At 36.6% G+C, this 27,221-nt stretch overlaps 1 protein-coding gene across 1 annotated transcript; it reads left to right on the forward strand.

The window, feature by feature from the left end:
* The first annotated feature begins 523 nt into the window (after positions 1–523).
* Positions 524–27,221, forward strand: pdhx (pyruvate dehydrogenase complex component X). Its single transcript, XM_041997418.1, has 11 exons — positions 524–698; positions 3,396–3,479; positions 7,512–7,612; positions 12,107–12,303; positions 12,922–13,020; positions 18,567–18,744; positions 18,907–19,054; positions 21,564–21,622; positions 22,638–22,796; positions 25,535–25,599; positions 26,367–27,221. Exons 1-11 carry the CDS (start codon positions 563–565, stop codon positions 26,620–26,622), a joined length of 1,482 nt encoding a protein of 493 aa, XP_041853352.1. The 5' UTR covers positions 524–562; the 3' UTR covers positions 26,623–27,221.

The following is a 27,221-nucleotide window of genomic DNA, read 5'->3' on the forward strand; positions in this document are numbered from 1 at the left end:
TGTCCAATTGCTTGTGATATTTTTTATTGAAAAAAAAATATTAAAGAGCTGTAATTCTTGAAGCTTTCTTTCAATTTTGATGTGAATGCCATCAAATTAAATCTAAGCCTCTGCAATTTTCGCACTTTATATTGGTTATCTTGAAAATATTTTGGTAAACAGCTAAAATACACAGAACTTGTGTCAGTGTCTTGTTTCTTACTTTACATTTGTAAAACTATATATATATATATGTATATATATATACATATATATACATATATATGTATATATAGTTTATAAAGGTTTATTAAAAAAAAAAAAAAAGAAAGAAAAAGGTCCCGGAAGGACCAAAATAGGAAATATCTTTTTTGGTCGTCCGCTGATATTCTAATTATACTATAATCTAACATTTGTCTAAATATAATTTATTATAGCTCACTGTATATCACAGAGCTTTTTGCGTGCTTCATAAATTTAGACAGACAAATTATTTATAAGAAATTATGCTGTTTTCCCATCTCCTGGTTGTTTTATAGTCAGGCAATTGTATGGGCACCTCTAACTGACGGAGGACGACAACATGGCGGTCTCCTTGCGCCTGGGTCGTCAGGGAATTTTGTTTGGACTTAGGTTGTCTAACTTAAACAAGTTTTTGTGGCCCACGCAGCCTTGCCAGGATCGTATCAGACAGTTCTTTAAGTCACCATGGGTACTGGGTGAGTGTTGAGCGATAAACACAAAGATAGCTGCTGTCCTCTCTAAGCTAACAACCACTGACATCTGCTGTCATTTGCCTTTTCCGTTAATGGTGTGTTTAGGGATTTTTTTTTGTCGCGACATGCCTGTTAATAACAATGGCATTCGTGGGAAGAAACGGTTTGACCAGAAACTGCACAGTTCTGGGGAATGGCATGAAAATCCTGTGAGTAGTGCTATAGGCTACATGACGCTCATCTGATGCTTGTCACTGAATCGTCTGTGGCAGTTATATATAGCTCTATGACAAGACGCTCTTGAAGGTAACTGCAATTTTCTTAGCTAATAAATACAATAAGCAGTAGCTTCCCAGTACTGGTCTGTGGTGTCTATCAATTTGCTGTGCAGGTTAGTCGATTCACATTCTTTTCCCTCATCAGATTACACGAAATGGTACTGAAAGAGGGTTTTTTTTTTTTTTTTTTTTTTTTTTTTTTTTTTTGCTTGAATGGTAAAAACTTATTAACTATTTAAAGACTGATCATCTGGCTACTGTTTATTTCAGAATAGTGACATAAGTGGCACATAAGTTGTGAACAAAATAGAAGATAAACTATTTAGTTGAAGAAGAACAGCAGTGCAGGTTGTGATCAGGCTCAATCTGAGATGTGTAGGAAAACAATGTAAATCACCTGCACAGGTTTTCAGAAACACAGCATCTTAACCAATTTGAACATCTGCGGATAATTTTAATGCAATTTTAATGTTCTTCCCCGTGATAAGGAATGATGTTTCATCCTTTTGGTTGATTTTAAGAGTCTTGTAGAATAAGTGTCAAGAGACAATCAATATGCTACAGCTGCACAAGGTGGCCCAACATCTTACATGCTTCATGTTTGATTTTCCTTAAATTTATCAAATGTTTGTATCTGAACTGTGTGTTCATCAAATCAAACTAAACTTTATTTATAAAGCACCTTTCATGCCACAGGCAACACAAAGTGCTTTACATGATTAAAAACTTGTATGCATATAAAACAAAATATTTCACACAGCCGCACGCACACACACACACACACACACACACACACGCCAAGCAGCCTTCCCTCCCCATTCTATACAAACATGATTCTCTTATTTCTGTCTCGAACTGAATGTTATTATACCATACTAAAAGTGATAAGCATCCGGTCAAGCATGCTGTGAGGAAACAATATCAGTGTTCATCAGCAGACTTGACATTTTTCAGAAACTATGTGTTCGTAATAGTGTATACAATGATGTCATGCTACTCATGAGTCCGATTAACAATTGCTTATTATAAGGAGAATTTACAAGGTGTATAAGGATGGACTCAAATTACAAGGCTAAATACTAGTTTGGTACAGTTTGATATGTCATAGCAGAGAAAGCATCAGCATCACATCCCTGATGTCCTTATTCCAAACAATGCAAGTAAACAATGTGCAGGGATGCAGCCTTCAGTAAATGATTCATTAAAACATTACTATCATTTATTTTTTATTATCATTTTTACATTTATTTATTTATTTATTTATTTAACTTTAATGTGAGGGTTTCTACTATGACATGTTAAAATGTTCACAATGAAAATGTCATTTTTGGAGATAAAGTTTTTCTTTCATAAACTGAACAAATTGAAACTCCTATTTACACAGTACAAATGCTACTCGTCTGTCCAGCAGATGGCAGCAGTATGCAACCTCAACTTAGATTTTTAATGGAGGCTTTGGTTTCCGATTAATAAAACAAAGACTGCAGGTCCGCTAACAAAACAATACAGTTCAGAAACACAGCCTGGGCAAACTTATAAAAAATGGGTTAGTTCAATAAGCGACACAATTTAAAAAAGACACTAAACAAGACTGTATACTACAAGGATCCTTCAACTAACAAATCAAACTCAAAAGTTTTGTAGTATGCCTGTACTTTTTGTCTGCATAATGTCTTTTTTTTCTGCCATAGATTTTATGTAGTGTTTCTTGTGATTATTGAGTAACTATGACACTAATATATGTGTAGGGAATTATTTATCTACTTAATTAGATTAATTATTTACCATTTTATTGGTATTTTACTGAAAACGGAAGAATGTTAGTTAGAGTTAGGTTCAGTTAGAGTGCTATGAAAAGGATGATGGTGGACAGATCAGAGGCTGTAAGTGCTATTTTGAGATATGATTGGTGGAACACATTTGGGTTACATTGAGCTTAGGGAATGTAGGAACAGTGTCAGAAAGGACAGACATGCACATCTTACAGAAATGAGAAAAGTGCAATGTGTCCATCCAGCACTGAGAACCAGTTGATCTCTTGCTTTCTGACTGAAGTAAAAGTGACATTGGGTTGCTTTGATGGTGGCTCAAAAGCATGTAAGATTTTGACAGTTTATGCAGCCTCTGGTACAGTGTCAGTAAGGTTCACATTAAAAAAAGTAACCTGCAGCTAGGATACTTCTTGCATGGTGTCGCTGTCTCATCATGTGCTCTGCTGCTGTACATGTTGACCCTGTGATCTCTTTTTACAGCTATTCACCACTTCTTTTTAACAAATTCATAAAGCACAGCTGAAGACCCGGTTGTAGGAATTTTCTAAATGTGATTTTTATGCTTCATTCATTTTTCTTTTCAACTTTAAGCCTCATAATTGCTTCTATTTCCTAGTAAATTGTGTGTTGTTTCCTTTTCCATCCTTTAGGGGTCAGCCCACTCAAAGTACAAATGCCAGCCCTCTCCCCTACCATGGAGGAAGGAAACATAGTCAAATGGCTAAAGAAGGAAGGTAATGGAAGCACATGATAAAATAGGATCTTCTCACTCCAGTTTTTCACTGGAGGCTTGAGCAGTGGAACATCTGAGAGATCTGGTGGCTAATTAGCAGGAAGGAGCCACAGCAGTCACTGTTCATCACTGCTTAGCAGCTCCGCTCAGCCAGGTGCAGCGTGCTGAATTCTGATTGGCTGCTCTGTTGTGTTGCCATGTGCTTCTGTGGCTTGGATGGAGAGAATCTTCTTTAATGTCAAGAAAACACATCTAGCTTCTTTCTTACATTTTCACCACATACTGGTGGCCCTAACTTCAGTGTAGGATTAACGTAATTAAATTTAATGATACAGTACTTTTTTTAGCCTCCTAAGGGAATTTATATGTTAATATCAATTACTAATAAATAAATAAATAAAAAAAATGGAGAAACATCAATGAAAACTATTATCGAACACGGTCAACTTGTGGGGTGAATGGATCTAATCTGTTAACTGTACCAAGTAGAACTCAGAATACAACAGAGACCAGTCTAAACGTAATGATGCTGATGTACTTATTATTAGATCGCTGTCCAACAAGTCACTGTTAGTTAATGACTTCATTACTCCTCACAGTTTAAATTTCCTTTTTCTGACAGAAACATGGTTAACAGAAGACACAAGTGCTAAAGTTCTTAATGAAACAGCATCTCCTCATTTTAGTTTTATGAATAAATGTCGAAACAGAAGAAAAGTGGGAGGAGAATCTGCCTTATTTAAAGATTCATTCCAGTGTAAAGAGATTTCATTTGGTGATTTTACTTCTTTTGAATATCTTAGTTTTATTTTGAAGGCTGTTTCTAAAATCCTATTTTTACTCATCTACAGGCATCCAGGACATTGTGCAAATTTTATTGATGAATTTTCTGAATGTCGGTTATTTCTACTGATTTCAACCATTTTATCTTAACTGGGGATTTTAACATTTACATAGATAATATGATGGATGGTAATGTCAAGGAATTTTCTTCCATATTGGACATGTTTGGTTTGTGGCAACATGTAAAAGAACCGACCCACATTCAAGGTCACATCCTGAACCTGGTTATCTCTAAATGTATTTTGTTTGATTTACTGATCACTCAGAATGTCCAAACAACCTGCTTCTCGGTTAGGAAGAGATGCATTAATGAAAGAACAAGTGCTAAGTTTGTGGAGGCCATAGCTATGTTACCAACAACCAGTGCAGAGTCAGTTGATGGACTCCTGGATCATTTCAGTCTGGAAATCTTGAATGTAATGGATGCTGTTGCACCGATGAGAATCAACTTGAGCGAACAGAAAACACCATGGAGAAACACCACTGTGGTCATGAGCCTGAAAGTAGAAAGCAGGAAACCTGAGTGGAAACGGTGGAAAAATAAACTTTAGTTTCACTATGAGCTGTACAAACAAAGCCTGTGTAACTATAACAATGAGCTGTGCAAGGCCAGAGAGCTGCATTTATCTGAAATGATTAACAAACACATCAACATTTCTCACACCCCGTTTGCTATGATTGAAGAACTTACAAATCCCCCTATACAGATAAGTCCAGAGTTCCTTTCCACTGAGAAATGCAACCAATTTGACATTTTTTTTTGCCAAAAATTTGGTTTGTGTCGAAACTTGTCGAATCCCCTTGTCGAAACTTGTCAAATCCCCCAGGGATCAGTCCTTTTGGGTAAAATATTACAGAACTATAGCATTAGTTATCAAAGTTATGCAGATGATACACAACTTTATGTATCTTTGTCACCAGACGACTGCAGCCCAGTAGACTTATTGTGTCAGTGTCTGCAAATGAACACCTGGAAGAGGGAGAATTTTCTACAATTAAATGAAGACAAAACTAAGATTATTCTGTTTGGTAGCAAAGAGAAGAAGGTCAGCACTGGTAAAAACCTGGAGACTCGGGCTCTTAAAATCACAGACCAAGTTCGTAACCTTGGAGTGTTGATAGGCTCTGACCTGACTTTTAGCAGCCACATCTAAGCTTCACTAAGAAGCTTTTTACCAGCTCAGAAACATCAACTGAATTAAAAGTTTAGTCTCCCAGAAAGACCAGGAAAAACTCATCCATACATTCATCTCCAGTAGGCTGGATTACTGTAATGGTCTTTTAACAGGACTTCCTAAAAAGAGCATTAAACATCTGCAGCTCATCCAAAATGCTGCTGCTAGAGTTTTAACCAGGACTAAGAGATCTGAACACATCACACTAGTATTGAAATCTTTACACTGGCTTCCAGTCAGTCAAAACATTTCTTTTCTCATGCGCCTATGCATGAAATCTGCACAGTAACTTTTAACTTCTCTTGCTTTTAATTATTTTAATGTAATTTATGATTTTATTGTGATTTTTGCTATTTGTTGCTGCCTTTTACTATAGCGTAGGGCTGGGCAATTAATTGATAAAATTGATAAATCGAATTTTCCATTTCTGGAGATTTATTTTTATGAAAATCTGGAGTTTTTTTCCATAGTTAGTTAGCAGCAGACTTAGCCCTCCCTCCACACCAGCACAGTGTTTGCTTGACAGATTTTCAGTGAAGTGACCCTTCACTCATGCCTGGGATTTAGCTGTGCGTATAACTGCAGTGAGAAATGCTGCTCTCTATGAGATGCAGAAGTCAACTTTAGCCCGCAAACCCTAGTTAAGAGACAACCTTTATCAGAGGAACTATTTCTGCAGTGGATCCTGTATGATGAGGATCCAGATGGAAAGAGATCACAGATTCATTGTGTTGCATATTTCTATGTAAGATATGAAGTTGTTTATATGGTGGAAAAGCTATGACATTATATGCTTTATTTTTGCTGGCATTCCTCTATATAAACAACTAAATGTTTTTAATAAGTTTATTTATGTTTTGTAAAAGAAAATAAAAAAAATAAATTGAAATCGGATTTGGTTATAAAAAATCGAAGATTTTATTTTTAGGTCATATCGCCCAGCCTTACTATATCGTAATATCTTTAATGCTTTTAATGTTTTGTGTAAAGCACTTTTGCCTTGTCTTATTTAGTTAAACATTTTATACCCACAACCTTCTAATATAGCAGAGGTGAAGAGGCACATGTATGCTTGCTTGATCTATAACAAACTCTTGCATATTATATGTAACCCCTGTAGCTATGCAGTCCTCTAGTCTAATCATTGTTGTTATTTGTTGGTGTCAAGGGGGCTTCCAAAGTCAATACTCCTTCTAGCCCCCCCGATCAAAAATGACCTGATGCTATGGCCTTCACACGTTGCCTTTTCTTTACACCTTAACATGTAGACATATGTCATGAGGGATATTCAGTAATGCTGTACCTGGTCTTGGCTCTATCACAAAGAATATTGACTATATGTGTTAGTGGCTTGAAAGTATTCACAAGGTAATCATTAAACTATTGATTTCTCAGAGGCACTTACTATGCATAAGCAAGGTGCCAACCAACATCAGTTGTTTTCATCGCCTCTTTTTCCAAGGAGCTGATGAGCTTCTGCTTGTTTATTTCACTGGAAGCCCATTTAAATTGTTGCACAAACAGAATGGAATTGAGTTGGTAGTTCATAATTGTTATCCTCGTTAATTGCTAACTAAATAATGACATATTCCAACTTAAAAATGGAGTGCTGCTGGGAATCTTTTCAATGATGGCATTTAATTAAAGATCAATCCTTTTATGTGTTTAACTGCTGCTCAGTCTTGCGTTCTTCATGAAACATTGATTTGGATCTTCATTTTATTGAAGTCAGATCCGTAATAGATATTTTCCTACATAACCATTTCGTCTCATCAGTAAAAGCTTCCATTTTTATACCTTTTAGCTTCCCAACTCTGTGCAAAGCCCAAGTAACAGTTCAATGAAAATTCCAGCAATGATTAAAATTTAGGTTCTTCCAGTCGTAGTAAAAAGGAATCATAGCAACTGAGATCCAAAACACTCTGATAATAAAAATATTGTTTTATGGTGGGCCAGGGGAGTGCTAAAAGAATAATAATGTTATTAAAACAAAAAACATTTCTTTTCATCTACAGGGGAGGCAGTGGCAGCAGGTGATGCCCTTTGCGAGATTGAGACTGACAAAGCTGTGGTGACCATGGAGTCTAATGATGATGGTGTCTTGGCAAAGATCCTGGTGAGTGAGCAAAAAAAAAAAAGAAAAGAAAAGAAAAACGCACACTTGAGCCCAGAGAGAAGTTTTCATCACATAACCTTTAAAACCAGAAAGTTGTACATGTTTAGATGCTATGGTGAATGAAAAGGTTATTTTGGCATTGTTTGGAATCTGTTTATATTCATAGGATATTGTCCTGTTAATTGCTTACAGGGTCCTTTCGTTGTCTATGCTAATTAGTTACGCTCGTTGAAGCTGCTTTCCCCACACAAAGACAGCAAAGCTTTGACATGACATATTCACTGACAAATATTTCTCTCTTTCCATCCTCCCCCAGTGTTGTTTGTTGTTTGAATATTTAATAGCCTGCCAAAGACTGAGCAATCAGTTGTCATTCATCAGGATTCCACAACATGTTCATTTTATATTTCGTGGCTTCTCCTTTTGGCCATCAGACATCTAATTACAATATGGTCACAAAAACAGGTCACAATTTCTTTGTAATTTAAGAAAAATCTATTTATTTCAGCACCTTGTACCACTAATGGATAGCCCTTAATAACATTGTCAATTAAGAGTGTTCTGTGCACACAGTGTTCAATTATAAACCTTTATCTTTTTCATTCTTTGTACTTCACTGGCTTCCATTTTTTCACATTCTTTTACTCCATCCTTGTCTTAGTGACTGTGGAGATGAGGTAGTTTCCATAGCAACTGTCCAAGAATTGGGGGTAGGGGGCTTCAGCTGGCAGAGGGAAAAATGGTTTGCATTAGATAAACCCCTCTTTCTTACCATCATACAGTCTGTGTGTGCATTGGCAATAATTAAAACTGCACATATTTGCTAAATTTCACAGATCTTAGTGTGACAAATGTGCCATCTAACTTGTATTGGTCAGAGTTCATTAGCCCCTGGTAATGTCGTTATGGCTCTAGAAGCACCCTGTAGGTTTCTAATTTAGAGGCTATTGAACTTGTGCTCCAGGGTGGGGGGTATTTATGAAGAGTAAAGTGACGATGGGTTTCTTACACTTTGCAGTGATGGGTGTTGAGTGTGGGGGAAAAAAAATGGGATACATTCTGTTCATGTTGTGATTTGGATGCTAGTAGCTTGAATATTGGTACCCTTTTAATGCACTGCTCTACCCTGACCCAAGGACTTTAATCTGAGTGCAGTCAGTCATATACCTGAGGAAATATTTTAGATTTGTTGGTGCACTTTGTTCTTCTGTTTTCACTTTACACTGAACATGGAATGAAGATGACAGTAAAGAAGTTGAAAAGGCACCAAATTTATTCTCAGTATTGTCCTCCAAGGAATCAATTTAAACACCAAACCCCTTTACATCTCCCTCAAGTCAATTTTCAATATAAATCACTTTCTAACCGTGCAGATTTGTTTTGCCAGATGAGAAAAAAAGCCAGGAGTACATGGCCCTCAGGCTGTTAACCAAAGATGAGGACAAGGAAATATGGAAAGGAAAAAAGGGAAATGGTGAGCAGCAGGTGCAGAAAAGGGATGAGTTGATTTGTGAGCTTCTGTTTGTGTTATGGGTCTCTGAGATTTTATGTGAGAGATTCTATCAGTCGCAGAGTGCTGCTGCTAACATGAGCGATGGAACTGCAGTCCTGTTTCTGCAATATCTGTCACGCTCTACTAATCAGAACCAAACCTTGTCTCACACAGTCTCTCAAGTATCACTCCAGAATTTATGTGCCTGTATAGTCTAAATCCATCCTCCCCTTTAGGAAAAAAAAATGTTCACACACAAAAGAGTCAGAGGCTGCTCTATAGATCGCTTTGTACACTTGCTGCTAAACACTGACTATGCTGAATATAACCTGACACTGCTTGTATTAGTTAACTGACAACAATGAGACAGTCATGTTTTAGGGAATGTAAATCTTTCCAGCTGTGATAAAAGTTCAAAGGAATGCCAGCGACTGTCGGGGTGAAGCTTGCTGTAAGAGAGCTGTTCGTTTTTTTTTTTTTTTTTTCCATTTGGCCCATAAACCGACATGATAGCTATTTGTTTAAAAGTTGGTTTAACTTCTTTATCGGTCTGCTTCGATTTTTTTGGAGTATCAGCCTTGTGGAGCACTCCATAAAGGTCATTAGAGCCCTACTTAAGTTGACTATTTTTCACATTTCTATTCCTAATAGAAAATTATATTGATCCAGCTGTCATAGAACAGCTGCCTTTTTTTAACCATGAGGACTCAATTTAATTATCCAAGATTATGCATTATTTTTTACAAACGTTATTAGCTATTGTAGATCAATTAAGTCCATAATCAAACAAATAAGTTAAGCGTTGTTTAAGAATTCAGGTGTTTTTTGTTTGTTTGTTTTTAATTGTAACAAAATTACCATTTAAAAACAAACCCGGTAACCTGTGATTGCAGACACGGTTCAGATTTACATGGTGTAGTGGTTCAGACAAGAGCCCGTGCATGCAGTTTTATCTTCTGTGACAGCAGAACCTCTGTGTGCACAAGTGAAACCACCTAGTTTGTAACAAACACTACAGTGTGAACGTAATTTACACTTTCCATAGGTTTGCATGTTTATAACCATTTGATGGCAGTGTTGAGCCCCACACCACAACAGTGCAGCCATCTGTTTATGCTGCATACTATAGCCTTTATGGTGCATGTTTCTTTAATGAGAATACACCCAAGTGTTGAGACAGCGGTTTGTTTGCGTGTGTGAATTTGCTTAAGATAAGTATCTTTTGCAAGGGTCTGTAAAACTTCCACTTTTGTGTGAAATCCACTTTCTTTATAAAGGTCAGTGTGGCATCATTAGTTTGGAGGTTCAGTTGTAAAATGAACTCTGATGCTGATTCTTTGTCAGCGTAATGTATTAGAAATTGTTACTGCAGCAGGCTTGATATAGATCACTCATGTAAAGAAGTGATTTGTGGTGATTGACCCTGGGAGTAAGAGAAGTGGAGTGGCACAAATGGTACAACACATTTTGGAGAGTCTGATGGAAACTGCATTAAATTAATGACCTTAAGTAGCAGCTGTTGACAGCACCATTCCATCAGGCTGCCAGTCACTCATCACTTGCAAATGTTTCTCAACTAAATTTCCAAACAAAATATGTGATCAACAACCTTGGGTGGGTTCAAACATTCCACCAACAAGCTATCCAACTAAATGTGATTCTGAGCTACACATACAGGATATTATTGTATTTCAGTATACCATTAATTAATTGACAAAGCACTCACAATCCATGCTTTTGGTTGTTTGGTCTCATAAGGGACATGTTTTTTTTTTTTTTCTTTTTTGGTTGTACAGTCATTTTGAAGACCGTCTTACAACACATAACATATTTCAAAGATGGTTGTGTCACACAGTTATTGTGGGAAACACATTTCCTGTCTTTCTTCACCATTTTGTGAGGGATCTGTGTGGAAATTTATGCAACACTGGATTTCCCTGAGATGCTCCTGCCCATCCATCCAGCCTTCTGCTGCCCCAGAGACATGATGCTGAACATGAAAAACAAGACAGGCTCCATGCATACATGCATACGTCCACAAGACAAAGCATATGATGACTTGAAGGCAAAAAGGTCAAATATTGATACTTGATGTAAAAGTTAGTTTTTAATTAAACTTATTTTTTTAATAATTTAAAATTCAGGACGATGTGTTATATTGGCCAGTGTTTTATTCTATTTTATGTTTTTTTTTAATACCCCACAGCAAGTCAGGCTCATTCTGATCCAAACTAGCAAATACTCTGCATAAAACAAACTTTTACTGGTGAACACAGATGTTATCATTCTGCTCTTCTTTCCACTTTGATGAATATGATTATCTTAGTTCTGCTTTTGATTTCGCAAGCTCAACTTCACATTTATGTTGATTTATTTTCACAAGTTTGGTTTTAGAATGGTTTCTTAGAAATGGTATCATTTTATATAGAAAAGAATAATTTCAGTTTTTTTCTGCATTGAATTTGGACACATTTGACTGAATTTGCAACTAATGATCTCTTTACTTGACCATTAATATTGGAAGCTAGCACAGCTAATAGGTTCTTCTCCTCTGTCCCTACATCCTTCCCTCCTTCTTCCTTGTCACATTGAGGGACAAATTCAAGGGGCCGCTCACCTTTTGAAAACCAATGAGAAACAGCTGCTCAACCCACTGTGTTGTCCCTGGCCTTTCAATTACTCTGATACGCAGCTTGGAGAGAAAAGCTTGTATTGGATTTGGATTATTTTGCACCAAGAAAATCAATACTCGACACTAACAGTATATAAAGGCATCAAAGTGCATGTAGTGGACTTTAAGAGCCTGTTGAAGTGTTGCTTGTTTTTTCACAAGATAGGAAAAATGAAGTGATATCAATGAGATGGCAGTGTCATTTTTCAAGAGGTTCCTTAAATAATGGCTGTCAAATGGTTTGGTAATTGAAAACTTGTGAATTTTCCTTATCATTTTCACATGTCCATACAACAATCCTTCCACTTTATTCTAACCATCACTATTTCAGATGGAGGAGGGTAGTCGAAATGTACGCCTTGGCACTCTAATCGCCCTGATGGTGGAGGAAGGGCAGGACTGGAAACAGGTTGAGCTCCCCGCTCCAGATGCTGCAGCTCCACCTGCTACACATGAAGCCAGTGTCTCAGCAGTTCCCTCTGCTGCACAGCCTTCATCTCCTCCACCAAAATTAGTCACATCAGGGCCGTGAGTGTCACTTTTCTGTGCTTTCATTGTTCAACTCAGAACTTGCATTAAAGAAAAATGTTCATTGAATGTTAGTTAGGAGGTTCATTAAAATCATTAGCTATATAGTGCACTTTAATTTTTTTTAAATTAGCCACACAGATTTCAGATCTTGATGGGTCTACTGTCTTCAAGCAAGTTAATATTTTCTGTTCCCATTTCGGAATCTGAAATTTATCATGTAAACAGAGATGCTACTTACCTCTGTTTACATAATAAATAAGCTTCTTGTAATCAAAGAAGTCACCATCAAGCAAACAGGATTTATTTGTCATGCTAACGTTTTTATGCTGATCCCCTACACCGGATATATATACATTTTTTTTTTGCTTTTGCAACATGACAGGAGTGAGCGATTAAAGGTGGATGTGTTGTATTACCAGTGGAAAACCCTTTGTACATTTCGGCAGACATGAGATGGTATCTAAGGTACTCAGAAGGTCTTTGTTCCACCTTTACTGAGTGCAGACGGTGGTCTGTTACCTAAAGCTTTGCTTAAAAGGTCATAGAAATTTCAAATCAATGTGAAAGTTATGTCTTTAACGATTAAGTATATAATTGTGCTGCATTCTTGTCCAGATTACGCCTGAGTCCAGCAGCAAGACACATTCTGGATACCCATGGTCTTGACCCAAAATTGGCCACACCAACTGGACCGAGAGGACTCATTACTAAGGAGTGAGTGGTTTATTAGTATAGCTTTAAGACATACCATACAGAAGATCTTTCCTGTTTAAAGCAATTAGCCACATAAAGTTGGTCTGTACTCATTTTTCCAGGTATACTTACGATTCACCTCTAAATGTCCACTGCTTAGCTAAACCTACTCTGATGTTTTAAAAGCAAAAATGATCTCTTTGGCTTATTGATAATGTGCATATATTGTGACATGTCAGTAAAGTTATATTTTAGTAAATGGAACAACTTTTAATTATAAGGCCACTCAGGAAGGGCTTTCCTCTTCCACAGCTACTGTCTCACAGTTGATTTAAAGGATCCAGGTGGTCACTTATCCACCAAGTTTTAGAAAGTTTGGTTTGGCAGAAAGTGATTGTGCTCAATCATATAATCAAAAAGCATTTTTAAAGATAATTTGGTTATCATGTCTTATTGTTATCAATTCAGAGTTATCTTTAACAAGTCTCAGAAGAGATAGAATCATTTCATGGTCTAATCTTTTATTATCACTATAACTTAGTTGATAAGAAAAATACTTTACATATCAAGAATCCAAGAGGACAGATATGTTTCACTTTGCCAGAACTGTTTATTTGTGTAAACAGAAGGGGAAGTGCGAGCGGTAGGTGCTGCTTATGGTTGTAATAGGTCACCATTACAGTAAATTGGTTCTGGAGTATCTGTGAGGCAAGAACGGGAAGTCATTTCTGTTCTGTAAGCAGTGTAGGAAAAAAAAGGGTAATACCCTAAATAAGTATTCAATGTTACATGTAAGATTTAGTCCAGTTAAGAGACGTGTTCACACAGCAGAAAGCTGTGAAAACACTCTCTCACTCATACATATACATATACACAACTACAAATGCTACCTACCAACACTGAAGGGAGCTGATTGAATACTAACAGCCTATTGGGGAATCTCATTAAGGAACTTCTGTTGCCATAGTAACCCAGTTTCTAGGATCCACTGGTGACCATAGAAACCCAGACCATATGCTCTTGGGTGTGTGTGTTTGTGTTGCTAAAAGAGAAATAAAGATGAAGTTTCCTAAATCAAACCTAGAAGAATAATAATCACTGGGAACTCGGTACAGCATCTCTCCTAAATTTAGATATAATCAGATTCCTGGCATCAGCTAAATGTGGCTGCAGATTAAATCTAACGTAGTATGTTAGTCGGGGGTTAATGCTTTACTTAAACCTTTAGCTATAAAACAATTATATATATATATATATATATATATATATATATATATATATATATATATATATATATATATATATATATATATATATATATATATATATATATTCAGTTCAATGTTGATTTTTTTCTGTGACTCTAGGTTAAAGCTGTAATTAGTTTTTCATGTTCATAAACATGAAGCTGCTGTGTGCTTAACGGAGTTCAATGCAATTTCAACACTTGATATTGTTGATATTGTTTAATTACTAATGCGGTTTTAATTGCTGTGTATTCCCTGGATTTGACAGGCTTGCTCAGATTCTTCTCTTTAAACACTCGTGGGTAGCTTTACAGCCAATTAACCACATCAGCTGGTTGGTAACCTCAAGAAGTCTGCTTTCCTAACGGAATAAAAAAAAGAAGAGAAAAACAAAACATAAAAACTGATGCTAAGAGAATAAAAATGAAGACTTAAGGTAAAGGGAGTATTAAAAAAAAAAGCATTCAGTTTACCGGCCTGTAAAAAATGTATGTTCAATAAATAAATAAATAAATAAATTAGTTTTGTTGTGCATTGAAACTAAACCCTTTAGTGTGTTGCAATCCTCAACTGTTTTTTTTTTTTCTTTCTTTTTTTTTTTTGAGGGCGTTGGTGTGAAAATGAAAATCTGTGTCAGACTAAATGCACTATTTCCACTTTTTACTCTCCTAGCTGCTAAAGTATTGAATCCAGGAAGCCTATGAATGTGACCATGTGTGAATAGAGCAGGTAATTCTCCAAAGTATTCACAGTGATCTTTAACAGCATTTATGCCTGTCTCGGTTTTCCACTGGATCATAGATATCAAACAATTTTAGATTGGAAGGGAACCTCATCCACCATTGTCTGCGTGCTGGATGAAAAAAACCTTTAATTTCCACAGCAAACATTCTGCATCCTGCCCTGCCTGCTGTGCACTACACAGGTTTCTTGCTGCATATGTGAGCTGCCAGCTGCAGACAAAGTCTCACCAAATTCTCCTTAGATGTTTCTGTTCGTCAGTCAAAATGGACTAAAATCAAATCAAACTTTATTTATAAAACAATGGAATGTTACTTAAGGCAAGCATGAAGTCTCTCATCACAGTCTCAACAAATCAGGGAATAAGATGTCATAATTAGAGCACATATGTCAGGAAATTGAGTCCATAAGTTAATGTGCATGCTTTACTTTTAATCTTTTAGATGCAAATTTTGGTGGAACCAGTTGTGTGTCTTTGAGACACACCACAACCATTCTCTTCCTGACACAAACAAAAACTCCATTTGAATATCCTTTCTATTAAATGTGGCTTCATGAAAGGGCATAATGGATCCCAGTCTTTGTTTGTTGGCACATTAGATAAGCTTGAAACCAGGGTAATGCATCCCACCCTCTGCTCTAGCCGGGCCCCTCTATATCGGGCATGAATAAGAGGTCACGCAATGTAGAGATGAGATCATTGTGTGTGTTACATAATTTGACAACAGGATTTTAAAAGGAGTATAGTACGAAGATGTGTTTCCATCTTTAATTTGGCCGAAGCTGTTAGGAAATGTGTTTTTATTCATATTTTCATTCTCTGATGCGTCTCTAGTGTTATCACTTACTAGATTTACACTGGATTTCTGTTCAGTAATAAAAGGTTATTTCTAACAGCTTTTCTTTGAATCCAGCAGAGTGCTTTTAACTCTTATGACACCTTTTCTCTCTCTGATTGTACTAGGTGGCAGTAGAAGACAAAGTATGTGTCAGTGTGCTGATTTTTGGGTCAGAATTAGTGCGAGTGAGTCCTGCTTTGGCCCCGTTTAATATTCCAGTCACCTTCTCCGACTCCTTCAGAAGCTCCTTTCCTTTGACTTTCAGTTGGGGCGTACCTTGACCAGAAGTCAACCAGCTACACAAAAGATATCAGTGGTGTCATCAAGTGTGTTAAATTGCATTCATTCTATAACAGAAACTTTTCCCCCTGTTTATCTGTAGGATGTTCATAATACTTGATGATGAAAGTGGTCTGTAAGAAAACACTCTTCTCAGGTTAGCTGGGGGATTTCCATGTTGCCTCAGTTCCTCTGCAAACAGTAAGAGAAAAGCAGGAGCTGGTGTACAAAAGGGAACTAGAGACAAATTTTTCTATGATGTAAAATAATATATATATATGTAGTTTTAAATTCAGCTAAATAATCTTGTTGAAAACTTAACACTTAAAAAACTTGAAGATCAAACTTCCACTGGATCATTATTCTTCTTAAGTAATAAAGTAGAAACTGTTGATATGTTTTTGAAGTATCATAATAAAATAAACTCTTTACGTTTGTACAGAAGTTTCCTATTAGGAAAACAGGAAGTTATACCATAGCTGAAAATAGTTATTGTCTCCAATGAAAGGAGCTGAGAAGCCAGTTATCTAATTTATGGATAAATATATTTACCTTTAAAAAGGCAAAAGGGTCCATATATTAAAGGGTGTGTGTGGGTTGTCGGTTAGTGTGTGTGTGTGTGTTTTGTTTGATGAGGTGTAAATGATAAAGGGCTTCAATCGCTGATGCAGAAAGCAGGGCAACTTAATAAATAAGTTTCTGATAAAATGGCATTTGGTGGATTATGTTCACAGCTGTGAAAAAGCACATTTACGTGCCAGAAATCACTTTCTGTCTCTGAGATAATACTAAATGTTTTTCATTCACTGCTGGATTGCATTCACCTGTAAACTATTAAGAATCTTACTACCTCTCACATTAGCAGCTAACGCTAAGGCGCCGGCGCTTTCAACAAACATCAAATGTTTTAAAAATAACATCACAAGGAAGTGACATCACAATGCACATAATATGTACATAGATCTGATAATAGACTGGTGAATGTTAAACAGTCTTTCTAATATAGTATTTCATAAGTGCATGTAGACGCGTTATATCCGATTATTACAGATCAATAATATCACGTCAACAGTTTTATATACGTAGTTATCTGACAATGTCTTTATTAATCAAGAAAAGTTGGTGGTGTTATATAAATGTCTGTAAATGAATCAATTTTGAGTCACATTGACACATTTTGGGAGAGAGAACATATTTTCCCATGATTTTTTTTTTGTAAAAAGATCCTTCAGGTTAAAAAAAATCTGCACTCAGCAGCAGGTTAAAAGTTTTTTTTTTTTCTCCTATTCTCTGCTTCATTATTCCAGATCCCACCATGCTGTCCCATGGCAGCCAGTTATAGTCTCTGAATTTCAATAGGGTTAATGCTGAATCAATATTCACTAAATTAAAATAAATAAATAAAATTAAGCAGCCCACAGAAGGACCAGTAGAAACTGGCTGTAGAGCTCAGACTGTTCCTAGCTGCTCAGAGGCAGCTGATCCAGACGACTGGATGCATATGGGTAGGGGGACAAGTGTGCACTCAACTGGAACCAGAGAGCTTAACGCACCTGATACCGGCCCTGCCCACTTTTTTTGCTATTAAGACCAAAATTAGTAGGTAACACTACCACATTTCTCAGTGCCTGCTTATTTTTCTCCTCTTCCCTTTTGTATTTCACATGTACGTCGGTACTCCATGCAGCCAGATGCTTTATCCTTTAGCAGCTCATTGTGTCACTACTGGCAGTTTTTAATGAAATTGTTGCCTGATAAAGTAAGTTTTACCCATAATGTAGTAACTTTGTTGGTAGTTGATTATGTCTCATATTAAAGTGATTTTATCTCCACAGTTTTACGAGAGTAATAAAAAAAAAAAAAAAAAAAAATTTAAAATCTCTATTTTGTAGTATTTTATGAGTGAAGTAAGGTTGTCCGTATTGGTTTATGAAAACATCTCGAATAAGTTTGTCCCTTGCTGCAGCTGACACCTGATCCTGCCACACCTGAATGTGTTTGTGAGCAGTATATGATTCTCATGACACACATTCACCTGTGGATAACCTGAAGTTACCTTTCGTCTGTAATTTGCTTGCACTTGTTGCAATGACAAATCAAGTTCTATTCTACAAACCTGATGCAAGCAAACCCAGATCAAACTAGTAGGTTTTTTCTATGTAGGGTGGAAGCATAGTGTGATGTCTACTGTGTTTTCCTATGAAGGTAATTTTTTAATGGTCTTAGCAAAATAAGGAGAAAATGGCACTTTTTTAAACATTTAAATGAAGAAAACATGAAAGTAAATGTAGGTATAAATTCCAAGTCTTGAGAAGTATTCCATTTTGTTTCTTGCTTTTTGTTTGGTTTCTGAAACTTTTTAAACAAACTCCTTCATATAAATAGTTTAATTCACTAAATAAAATTGACAAGATATATTTCATGAATGTCTCATTTAAATTCTCGTGTTTTTGCTTTCCAGAGATGCATTAAATCTTTTAAAGATGTCCCCTGCCCCGAAAACAGCACCAACTACAGTCAAGCCAACTGCCCCAAGTCCTGTCCGGAGTCCTGCCCCCACCCCAGTAGCTGCTCCTCCACCTCCAGGCAGCAGACCCAACATACCACCTCTGTCTGTACCAGGAAAACCAGGAGCACCAGTGAGCACTTCAACTACTTGATCCTTCAATTACCTGGCTGGTTTAATTTATTTATTAAACATGTATAATTTATTTTAAAAGATCATCTTTTTCCCTTACTTTCTGAAAATGCCCCTTTCTCTTTATTAAAGTATTTTACCAACAATTCCTTTAACTTTACAGGGAACTTTTACAGAGATCCCAGCCTCAAATGTCCGACGTGTCATTGCTCAAAGACTGACCCAGTCCAAGACCACCATCCCTCATTCATACGCTTCCATTGACTGTGACATGGCTGCTGTCATGAAGCTCCGCAAAGATCTGGCTAAAGGTAAAACGCAAAACCTCAAAGTCAGCGTGGAGGCTGAAGCAGTTTTTACATTACCACCCTAACCTCAAATGAATGTGTCTCAGTGAGTTTTGGAGGGCAGACTTTTCCATGAAGATGTAAATTTCATGGTGTCCACATGACTGCCCATTCATGCATTCAGAAAACCTCTAGTACATGTTCTCTGTCAGAGTAGGTATGTTCTTCTGGTTCAAAATAACACACGACTCCATGCCGCAGAGAAGGAATTTGGGAAAAGAATCCATATCTAACACTGATGTTGTTACATATCATGCTGCAAGAACAAAAATGTACCGGAAATAAAACTTTAAGGCGCCCACTTGATCATATATTGGTTTTTGGTCTTCAGGAGTGTATTTTACTGGGGTAAATGTGTACAAGCTAGTATTTAAAAAAAAAAAAAAAAAAAAAAATCCTCTCTGGCTGAAAGTAATTTCTAGTAATATTTTGTTGTTTTTTTTTTTGTTTTTTTTGTTTTTTTTTTCATTGCTAATTTTTTGCTTTTTTTCTTTTTAACAAAAGTTTTAGCATCTTCATGATTTACTCTTTGGTAAAAGACTTAAACTGTTAAAGACTTACTAGATGGCCTTGTGTAGCTTGATGAGTAAATAATCACTGACCCTCCACATCTTAGCAAACAGTTCTTTACTTTCTCAGCCTTATGGTGAACCATGGTGACAGTTATTTTGTAAGCTTTATCTCCTTGTGCAACAGACATCTGGATGCAAGTGTTGAAAGTTAAGGAGGGAACACAATGACCAAAAAGGGGAACATTTATGTGTCACAATGCCTGAAGTCCAGCAACTTTTTCACATTTCAAAGAAAAAACCAAAACAATCTTTTATTTATTAGCTGTTTAACATGTTTAAAATGTCAATACAGCAGAAGTATTTTGTTTATTTCCTGCTTTTAAACATTTAGCTCAACGCGCTATAGTGTAGTTGGCTTTATTTAGCTTAACTTTGCCTCGTTGTCAAACAAATAGTAAATCTCTCTGGCTGCTGTCTCTGTGATGGAGGAAATGGGATGGCAATTCCAGACCTATTTAGCCAGGCTGTGTGTGTACTAAGGGATTCTCTCGCCGGTTGTTTTTGTGGTCCTTCATTGTTCAGGAGCAGTGCGATTTCACGGTTAGCTCATTAATCGTCCTGCTCACAGCATTCATAACTGTCTGTCTGGTACTACACCACTGGACACTAGAAAAAGCTGGCAGGCCTGGCCAAACCTCCCTGGCCGTCTATCACAGATGGAGAAGGAAACAGAGAAAGTTCTCTTACCTTTTTAGAGTCAGGCTGGATTCTGAAAATCAGCAGTGCATGTTAATAATGCACAACAAAGCATTTTTTCACACTTGATGACATGTTTGCTGTCATTTATCACCAAAAGTTTTAAATAGAGGCTATTGTAATATGTATTTCTTATTTAGTCCACCTCCTGCCTTTTGACGCTTGTACAGGTTAGCTGTCATGTTTGTTTTTATTGTCTGTTTTTGTTTTTTAACCTTAGCATTTAGGATTACTGCTCTTTAGCTAAAATATTAACCTTCATGCCTTTCTCTGGTTTACAACCCTTTGGACATATTTGTGACAAAAAACTTATATGCACAGATAATTACTATTAAATTGTCATTCAATCGTTTTCACTATTTTAACCCTTTAAACCCTTTACTTATTTGAATTATTTAATTACTTATTAGAAAAAAAAACACACCAAAAAGAAATCTTTCATGAAATAACATAGCAGAGTGAGGGGAATGTGGTGGTGATTCGAGTCTTGGATATGTAAAAGATTAGCCACCAAATTGATGCTATTGCATTAGTATCTTCCATCCAGTATCAGATTCTCCCATTTGACCTGGTGCTTTCCTACAAATGCACCTGTTAGATTTATTGTAGGTGGTAGATAACCTCTTTTAGGCCGTGCACAGCCAGCACACACCTCTGCTTCTGGCAGAGCTGGCGGCAGCGGTGGCAATCTGCATGTTTATCTTCGGCTGTGAAAGCAGCCAGGTGCATTAACATAGGAGACCATGATTCTGCTCAAGCGTCTCTTCAGACTCACAAACCGCATCCCTCATAAGACGCCCTTCTCTCACCCCCGAAGTGATCAAAGGATTTTATAGCAACTTCTGTGCATGTACATTTTTCTCACAAAGGTGTCCAAAGGGAATATCTGACACTACATAAAAAGTACTGACGAAATCGAATCCATTCTGTTGCTCATCTTTGACATGTCCAAGGCTCTAATGACCACCAAAGCCCCATCACTCTATTATTTATTAATAGAAAGTAATTCATTTTTTGTTTTTGTAATAAATAAAAAATGATTCAGATAAGTAGACTGGTATTTAAAGTATTAAAATCCTGAAAATAACTAAATGTTAGAAGAAAAATGCATAAATATGCCTGAGAAAGATACAAGGGTTAAAGTAACTGAAAAACAATAATTACAGAATAAAGTGAAACATTTTCTCTCTTCTTTGTCTTTTCAGAACAGATCAAAGTGTCCCTTAATGATTTTATTATTAAAGCAGCTGCTGTTGCACTTAAAGTAAGTATCCTTCAGAATCTTCTTCCCCTTGAATCAGTGTAGGTTTTAAACAGACTTTTTTGTGCATTTGTGATTTAACCATCTGCATTTTTTGTAATGTTATATTTGCTCTTTGCTTATAAATACCCGATTTTTTCAGTTTTTATTACTTTAAAAAGTATATGGACATACAGGTAGTATAGTTAATATTTTCCTACGCAGTCCTGAGCAGGTTATAAAGGTCATAAACTACAAATTATAATTATTTTTAGGGCACTTGTTTACACTTATTGCTTATTTATTTTCTCTAAACAAATTAAGATGATACTGTTGTTGGAGAATATGTTGATGCAGTTTGGAATAAACAGTTCTGTCAGACTCCTTGTAATTTAGTTATTCAGCAGTACTTTATTATTATTTTTTTTTCCGCTAGTATTTACATTTCCCATGATTTATTGTACCCACTTTGTTAATATTTTCCCCACCTAAGGCATGTATCTAAGGGCAAGCAGCAACTGAGAAACCTAGCTATGTGCTGCATGAGTGTGAAGAATGTGGATCATACATGCACATTTCCCACTTAATGTGAGCATCAAGTGCCAAAAGCGCAACAAGGCGCTGTCTTGTCTAGATACCATGTTTTTCACTGGTAGTACAACATCCCACATGACCAAATACCTCTTTGGACAGGGTTCTGCACAAGACCAACATGTAATTCGCTTGTGTAACAGTGCATCTTAGAGAACTGACAAAGGTCATATATTTTGACTGTACCAGCAAAAAAAAAAAAAAAAACCTGCACATTTTGGGGGCAGCTAACAGTTTCTCATGTAAAGTAGTGACGATAAACATCTTGCACCAAACAGATTTTATTTATTTTTTATTTTTTTGGTTGTAATGTTTTTTTACTTGTAATTGACGGGTAACAGCTGGTATTTTATAACACTTACATTTATTTCTCCCCATATATAAACTGCATTAAAAGCACAAGAAAAAGGCAGCGACGCAGGCTGACTTCTCATTCTGTTTGTCCCAGGAAATGCCTGAAGTGAATGTGACTTGGTCTGGTGATGGACCTCACGCTCTTGATTCAATTCATATCTCAATCGCCGTGGCAACTGACAGAGGCCTCATCACTCCAATCATCAAGGATGCTGCAACCAAAGGAGTGCAGGAGATCTCAGCTAATGCAAAGGTAAAGATCACAGCGATAAAAGACGTTAAAAACAAGAAAATATAATCATCTACTATGATTTTTTTTTTTAAATGCATTTATTTATTTACATCAGTGAGAGGCTCTTCGATCCTCAAGACATATTTTTTTTATATATATTGCATATAAAAATCTGTTTAAATGACTAAATGGAGTTTACTGTATGAATGGGAGCAGAACTGCACAGGGAAGCAAACTGTTGGGATCTGTAAAGATGTGTTTGTTAGTCTGCGTTATTTATTTTTTGTGTAACATCAACGTATAACTTTGACGCGGATACTTTTTTAATATAGTTTTAATTTTGAGATTGTTGGGTTGCAGATTTAAGCCAATCAATGGCCCCAGATGAATGGATGATGCAGCAATGGTCAGCTCTTTTTCCCGCTCATTTTTAACGGCTGGGTGCAACCATTTGCTTACAAATGCATGTGTTTGAGTTCAGAATCTGATGCACAGATAAGAGTTGCAGTGTTTATCACTCAGATCAAAACGATTCATTTCTGATGGTGAGGATAATAAATGTGCCTCACACCTGTAGCGATGCCTCGTAAAATTCTTTTATGTTCAACGTCTGTTCTAACGGCCGTCATGTCTCAGCAGTGATGCCGTGTTTGAGTCGACCATCTGTTGCAGAACAAACAGTAGAGTTATATTTCCACAGAAAGTTAAACATGATTTTAAATTTATAGAATGGATTTGACCCTCATGACACATTCTGACTAAATGTAGCTTCTTACGCTGCATGAACATTATTGTAAATTTTCTTTCCTTATTTTTACTCTAAAACATATTACTAAAGTGATTTAAGTCATTTGCAATTCACCCCTCATTATACATAAGACTACAAAAGGGTTGTGTTATATTATAGCAGCAAAAATCTGTAAAAAGTTGGTCAGTAGTTAAAGTTAAAAGCTTTAGTAGAGGCAGACATCAGCACAGGCTTTTTTTTTTATCTCCCAGGTGATGCTCTTGCAGTACTTTACTACAGCCACTTTTAGCTCTTATTTATTGTGAAATCTCTCTGCTTTGAGTCGCCTCGGTAGGAAGTGGACTGCAGCTTAAGTACTTCCATTGTGTCACTTCCATTAGCTGCTGTTCATGCCCACAGCACAGTGGAACCATGAACACCTGGAAACCATGTTGAGACGGAGCATGTGTATCCTTAAAAATAATGGTTGCTGTAATATGGAAAAATTGTAAAGGTGGTTGGGCAGACACTGATGTTGTTTACACATATAATAGTCTGATAAAAAAAAAAAAAAACATGTATGTCTGTTTTAATACAGCATTTATTTACCAGTTATCTGTTTGGGTATCTGATTACAGTTTTGCAGACATCAGGATGCTAATTAAACATAACTCAATCACTTGAAACCCATTTTTAAGATGAAAAAAACACGTTATTAGTATTTATTTATGTCTGTATAGTGTGTGTATTATATTGAGCTTAGTTACTGTGACTTCTGAAAGGGATAGTCACTATAAGTTGCTTGAAGCAGTGTTTATCCTGTTGCTTCCTACATAAAAGCAATTGTTTGAAATGGTACAAAATGGATGCCAGTTGAACATCAGTTGGTTCGTAGAGTAGCTGAGCAGCCATATTCCTAGTAGCACTTCTCAATATTCCAGTCATACTTTCATTTTTGTACTGTTTTTTTTTTATAAAAATGTTGTTGGTATACCATTTCTCTCCACATCAAGTATGTAGAATGTTTATTGCCATCCAGAGCTAATCATTTTAGTTTCCCTGTCCTTATTAGTCTCAAATTAAAGCCCATTAAATGGTCTAGCCAGAGCACAGAGAGTCCTCTGCTTGCCCTTAATGTGATGGTGTGGAACAAGACTGTTTACTTCTTTAGAGCTCTTATCCTACTGTGTGGGATTGTGTCTGACTCATTCTTAACTTTGTGTTGGCTGAATACCTGCATTAACCTTTAAATACATTTCCAGTAGAATAAAAGTTCATCTGGTATAAATGTGGAAGCCACTCAGCAGTTTCAGTTTTGTTTAGAGCACCAACTTGGAAAACAAGTGAAGTTTGAATTTTGTTTTTGTTGGTTCAAGAACATCCACCAGAAACAAAACTACGATTATTTCTGTTTCTCTCTGACAATTAAAGATGTCTGTGTGGCGGTTTTTCCTCCTTCCTTCATGCAGTAAAGTAATAAAATGTGGATTTGCAGAATCTGGCGGAAGCAACGTGTTCGTTTTTCTCACCAGATGTCTCATCCTCCCCTTTGGGTGTTGTCAGTTCCACAGTCTGATGGTTTCCATTAATATCAGCATTTGCTTTGGGACATTTATGCATTTTCTCCAACATGATATTGGAAAACTGGTCCCTGTAGCCTTTCACCCTAAGTCATGAATTTGAAACTGAATTAAGCTTTCTGTAAGTCTGAGTGTCGGAAGTGTTGAATATAAGGATCACACTGTGAACCATCACATTTATGAACATTAGTATCATCAATTAACTTAAATCCACATTTTGCCAAGTTATGTTTTTTTAGGAAAATTTGTTCTTTGAATTATTGTATTAGAACCCAGTTGTCAGAATTAATTCTAATAGTCCAGTTTACTTTGACATGACAGGTTGGAGCTTTATTTCAACTTATTGAGATTTGAGCCCTGTCATGTTTGTCATTTGCAGTAGATGTGTCATTCTTGTTATTTTGTTCTCTGAATCATAATAAATGACCCAGTATAATTTTGTTTTTTTACAGGCTCTAGCTCAGAAAGCTCGAGATGGAAAACTTCTGCCTGAGGAATACCAGGGCGGCTCATTTAGGTAAACCCAGTACATCCACTTCATTTTATTGAATTTTTTAAGTATTTATTATTCAGGCCTCAGTGTAATTCTGTAAGTCAATTTACAACTACACTTTTATTTATTTGTTTATTTTTGTGTCTGTGTTGGACCGACTTTAACTGTGATTCTCACATTTTGCTTAAAATATAGAAAGAGGGAAAATAAATTTCAGTTATGATGTAAACCCAGACAGTCAGTATATTATATTTTATCTGAGGCTGAACTGAATGTGTTCTTGGGTGACAAGGACCATCAGTTACTCTGCCATCAATAGAAACGTAGAAGAGAGGCTTTTTTAACTCATTAGAATTAATGGTGTCATTTACACATAAATGGGGTTTCTGTGTCAGGCTGGAACAATGAATTCCTATGGAGATGCAGCCTCCTTTGTCCTCCTGAGGATATACGTGCACACCCTTCCTCTTTTCGTTTTATTCATCCCTCTGAGCAAAAAGGCTCATTAAGGCATACGGCAAACTGCCTTCTGGTCAGACTTGCTTTCATGTGCAGACCCGTCCAGACCAGAGCTGCTGGAGTTTTTATTTTAGTAAATGTGAGATATTGATAGAAAAGGATATCCCACTATTTAGTTATTATCAGCAGTAATGGAGTTAGAACCACCATTATGTCTGCTTAGTTTAACTTTATGTACTTTCTTCATTGCTGAGCTTGACTAATGTGACATAATACCATCTCATCTCTCTTGTAATTCCATTCCTTCCTCCCTTTATTTCTTCTTGTGGCAGTATATCTAACCTGGGGATGTTCGGGATCAGTGGCTTCAGTGCTGTCATCAACCCTCCTCAGGCATGTATCCTTGCTGTCGGAACCTCCAGAAGTGAGCTGCGGCTGAGCGACGATGACCAGACCCTGCGCACTCAGCAGCTGATGACAGTTACGTTGTCCAGTGATGGACGGCTAGTGGATGATGAATTGGCTTCTCGGTTTCTTGATAAATTCCGTGCCAACCTAGAACAACCGCAGCGCATGACCCTCGCCTGAAAATGAAAAACGTCTAAATGCAGTTATGGAAGTGGCTAAACGACAAAGCCTGGCTCGTGTTTTTTTCCTAGCAGAGAGCTGCTAAATAGCTGGATACTATTCTATGTTCGTGTAAGTTGTTAAGGTTAGGCTGTACATAATATAAGTTAAGTTTGTGGCTTCTTTCTGACTGATTATCACCAGGCTTTGTGGTGGAGCTGAAGTGGACTTCTGGTAAACTATTAGAGCATCCTGACAGGGAGTCCAGATGTTACCAAGACAGACGTTTGTCCCAAATACTGTAAAATCTGTGGTCTGTGTACCACACTTGCAGTGTATATAAAGTGTCTATTTTACATTTCCACCATAGCAACGCTGTGTCACTGGTAAAAACATGGAGTTGGTAAAAACTTGTGTACATTATCCAAATATTTATTACTGAACAAAACCCCATCCATAACAGTTAAATCCACATGATACCTGCTAAATTTAAGAATTTGTCATTGTAATTTATTTTAAACTGACACCACTTAAAACAAGCCTTCAAGTCTTTATGTAAACAAAATAAATTCAGGTTTTCTTGCCTTTAGATGCCAATAAAATGCACTGTTCAACCTTTA

This window comes from Melanotaenia boesemani, chromosome 10 (assembly GCF_017639745.1).
Source record: "Melanotaenia boesemani isolate fMelBoe1 chromosome 10, fMelBoe1.pri, whole genome shotgun sequence".
NCBI classification, from domain to species: Eukaryota; Metazoa; Chordata; class Actinopteri; order Atheriniformes; family Melanotaeniidae; genus Melanotaenia; species Melanotaenia boesemani.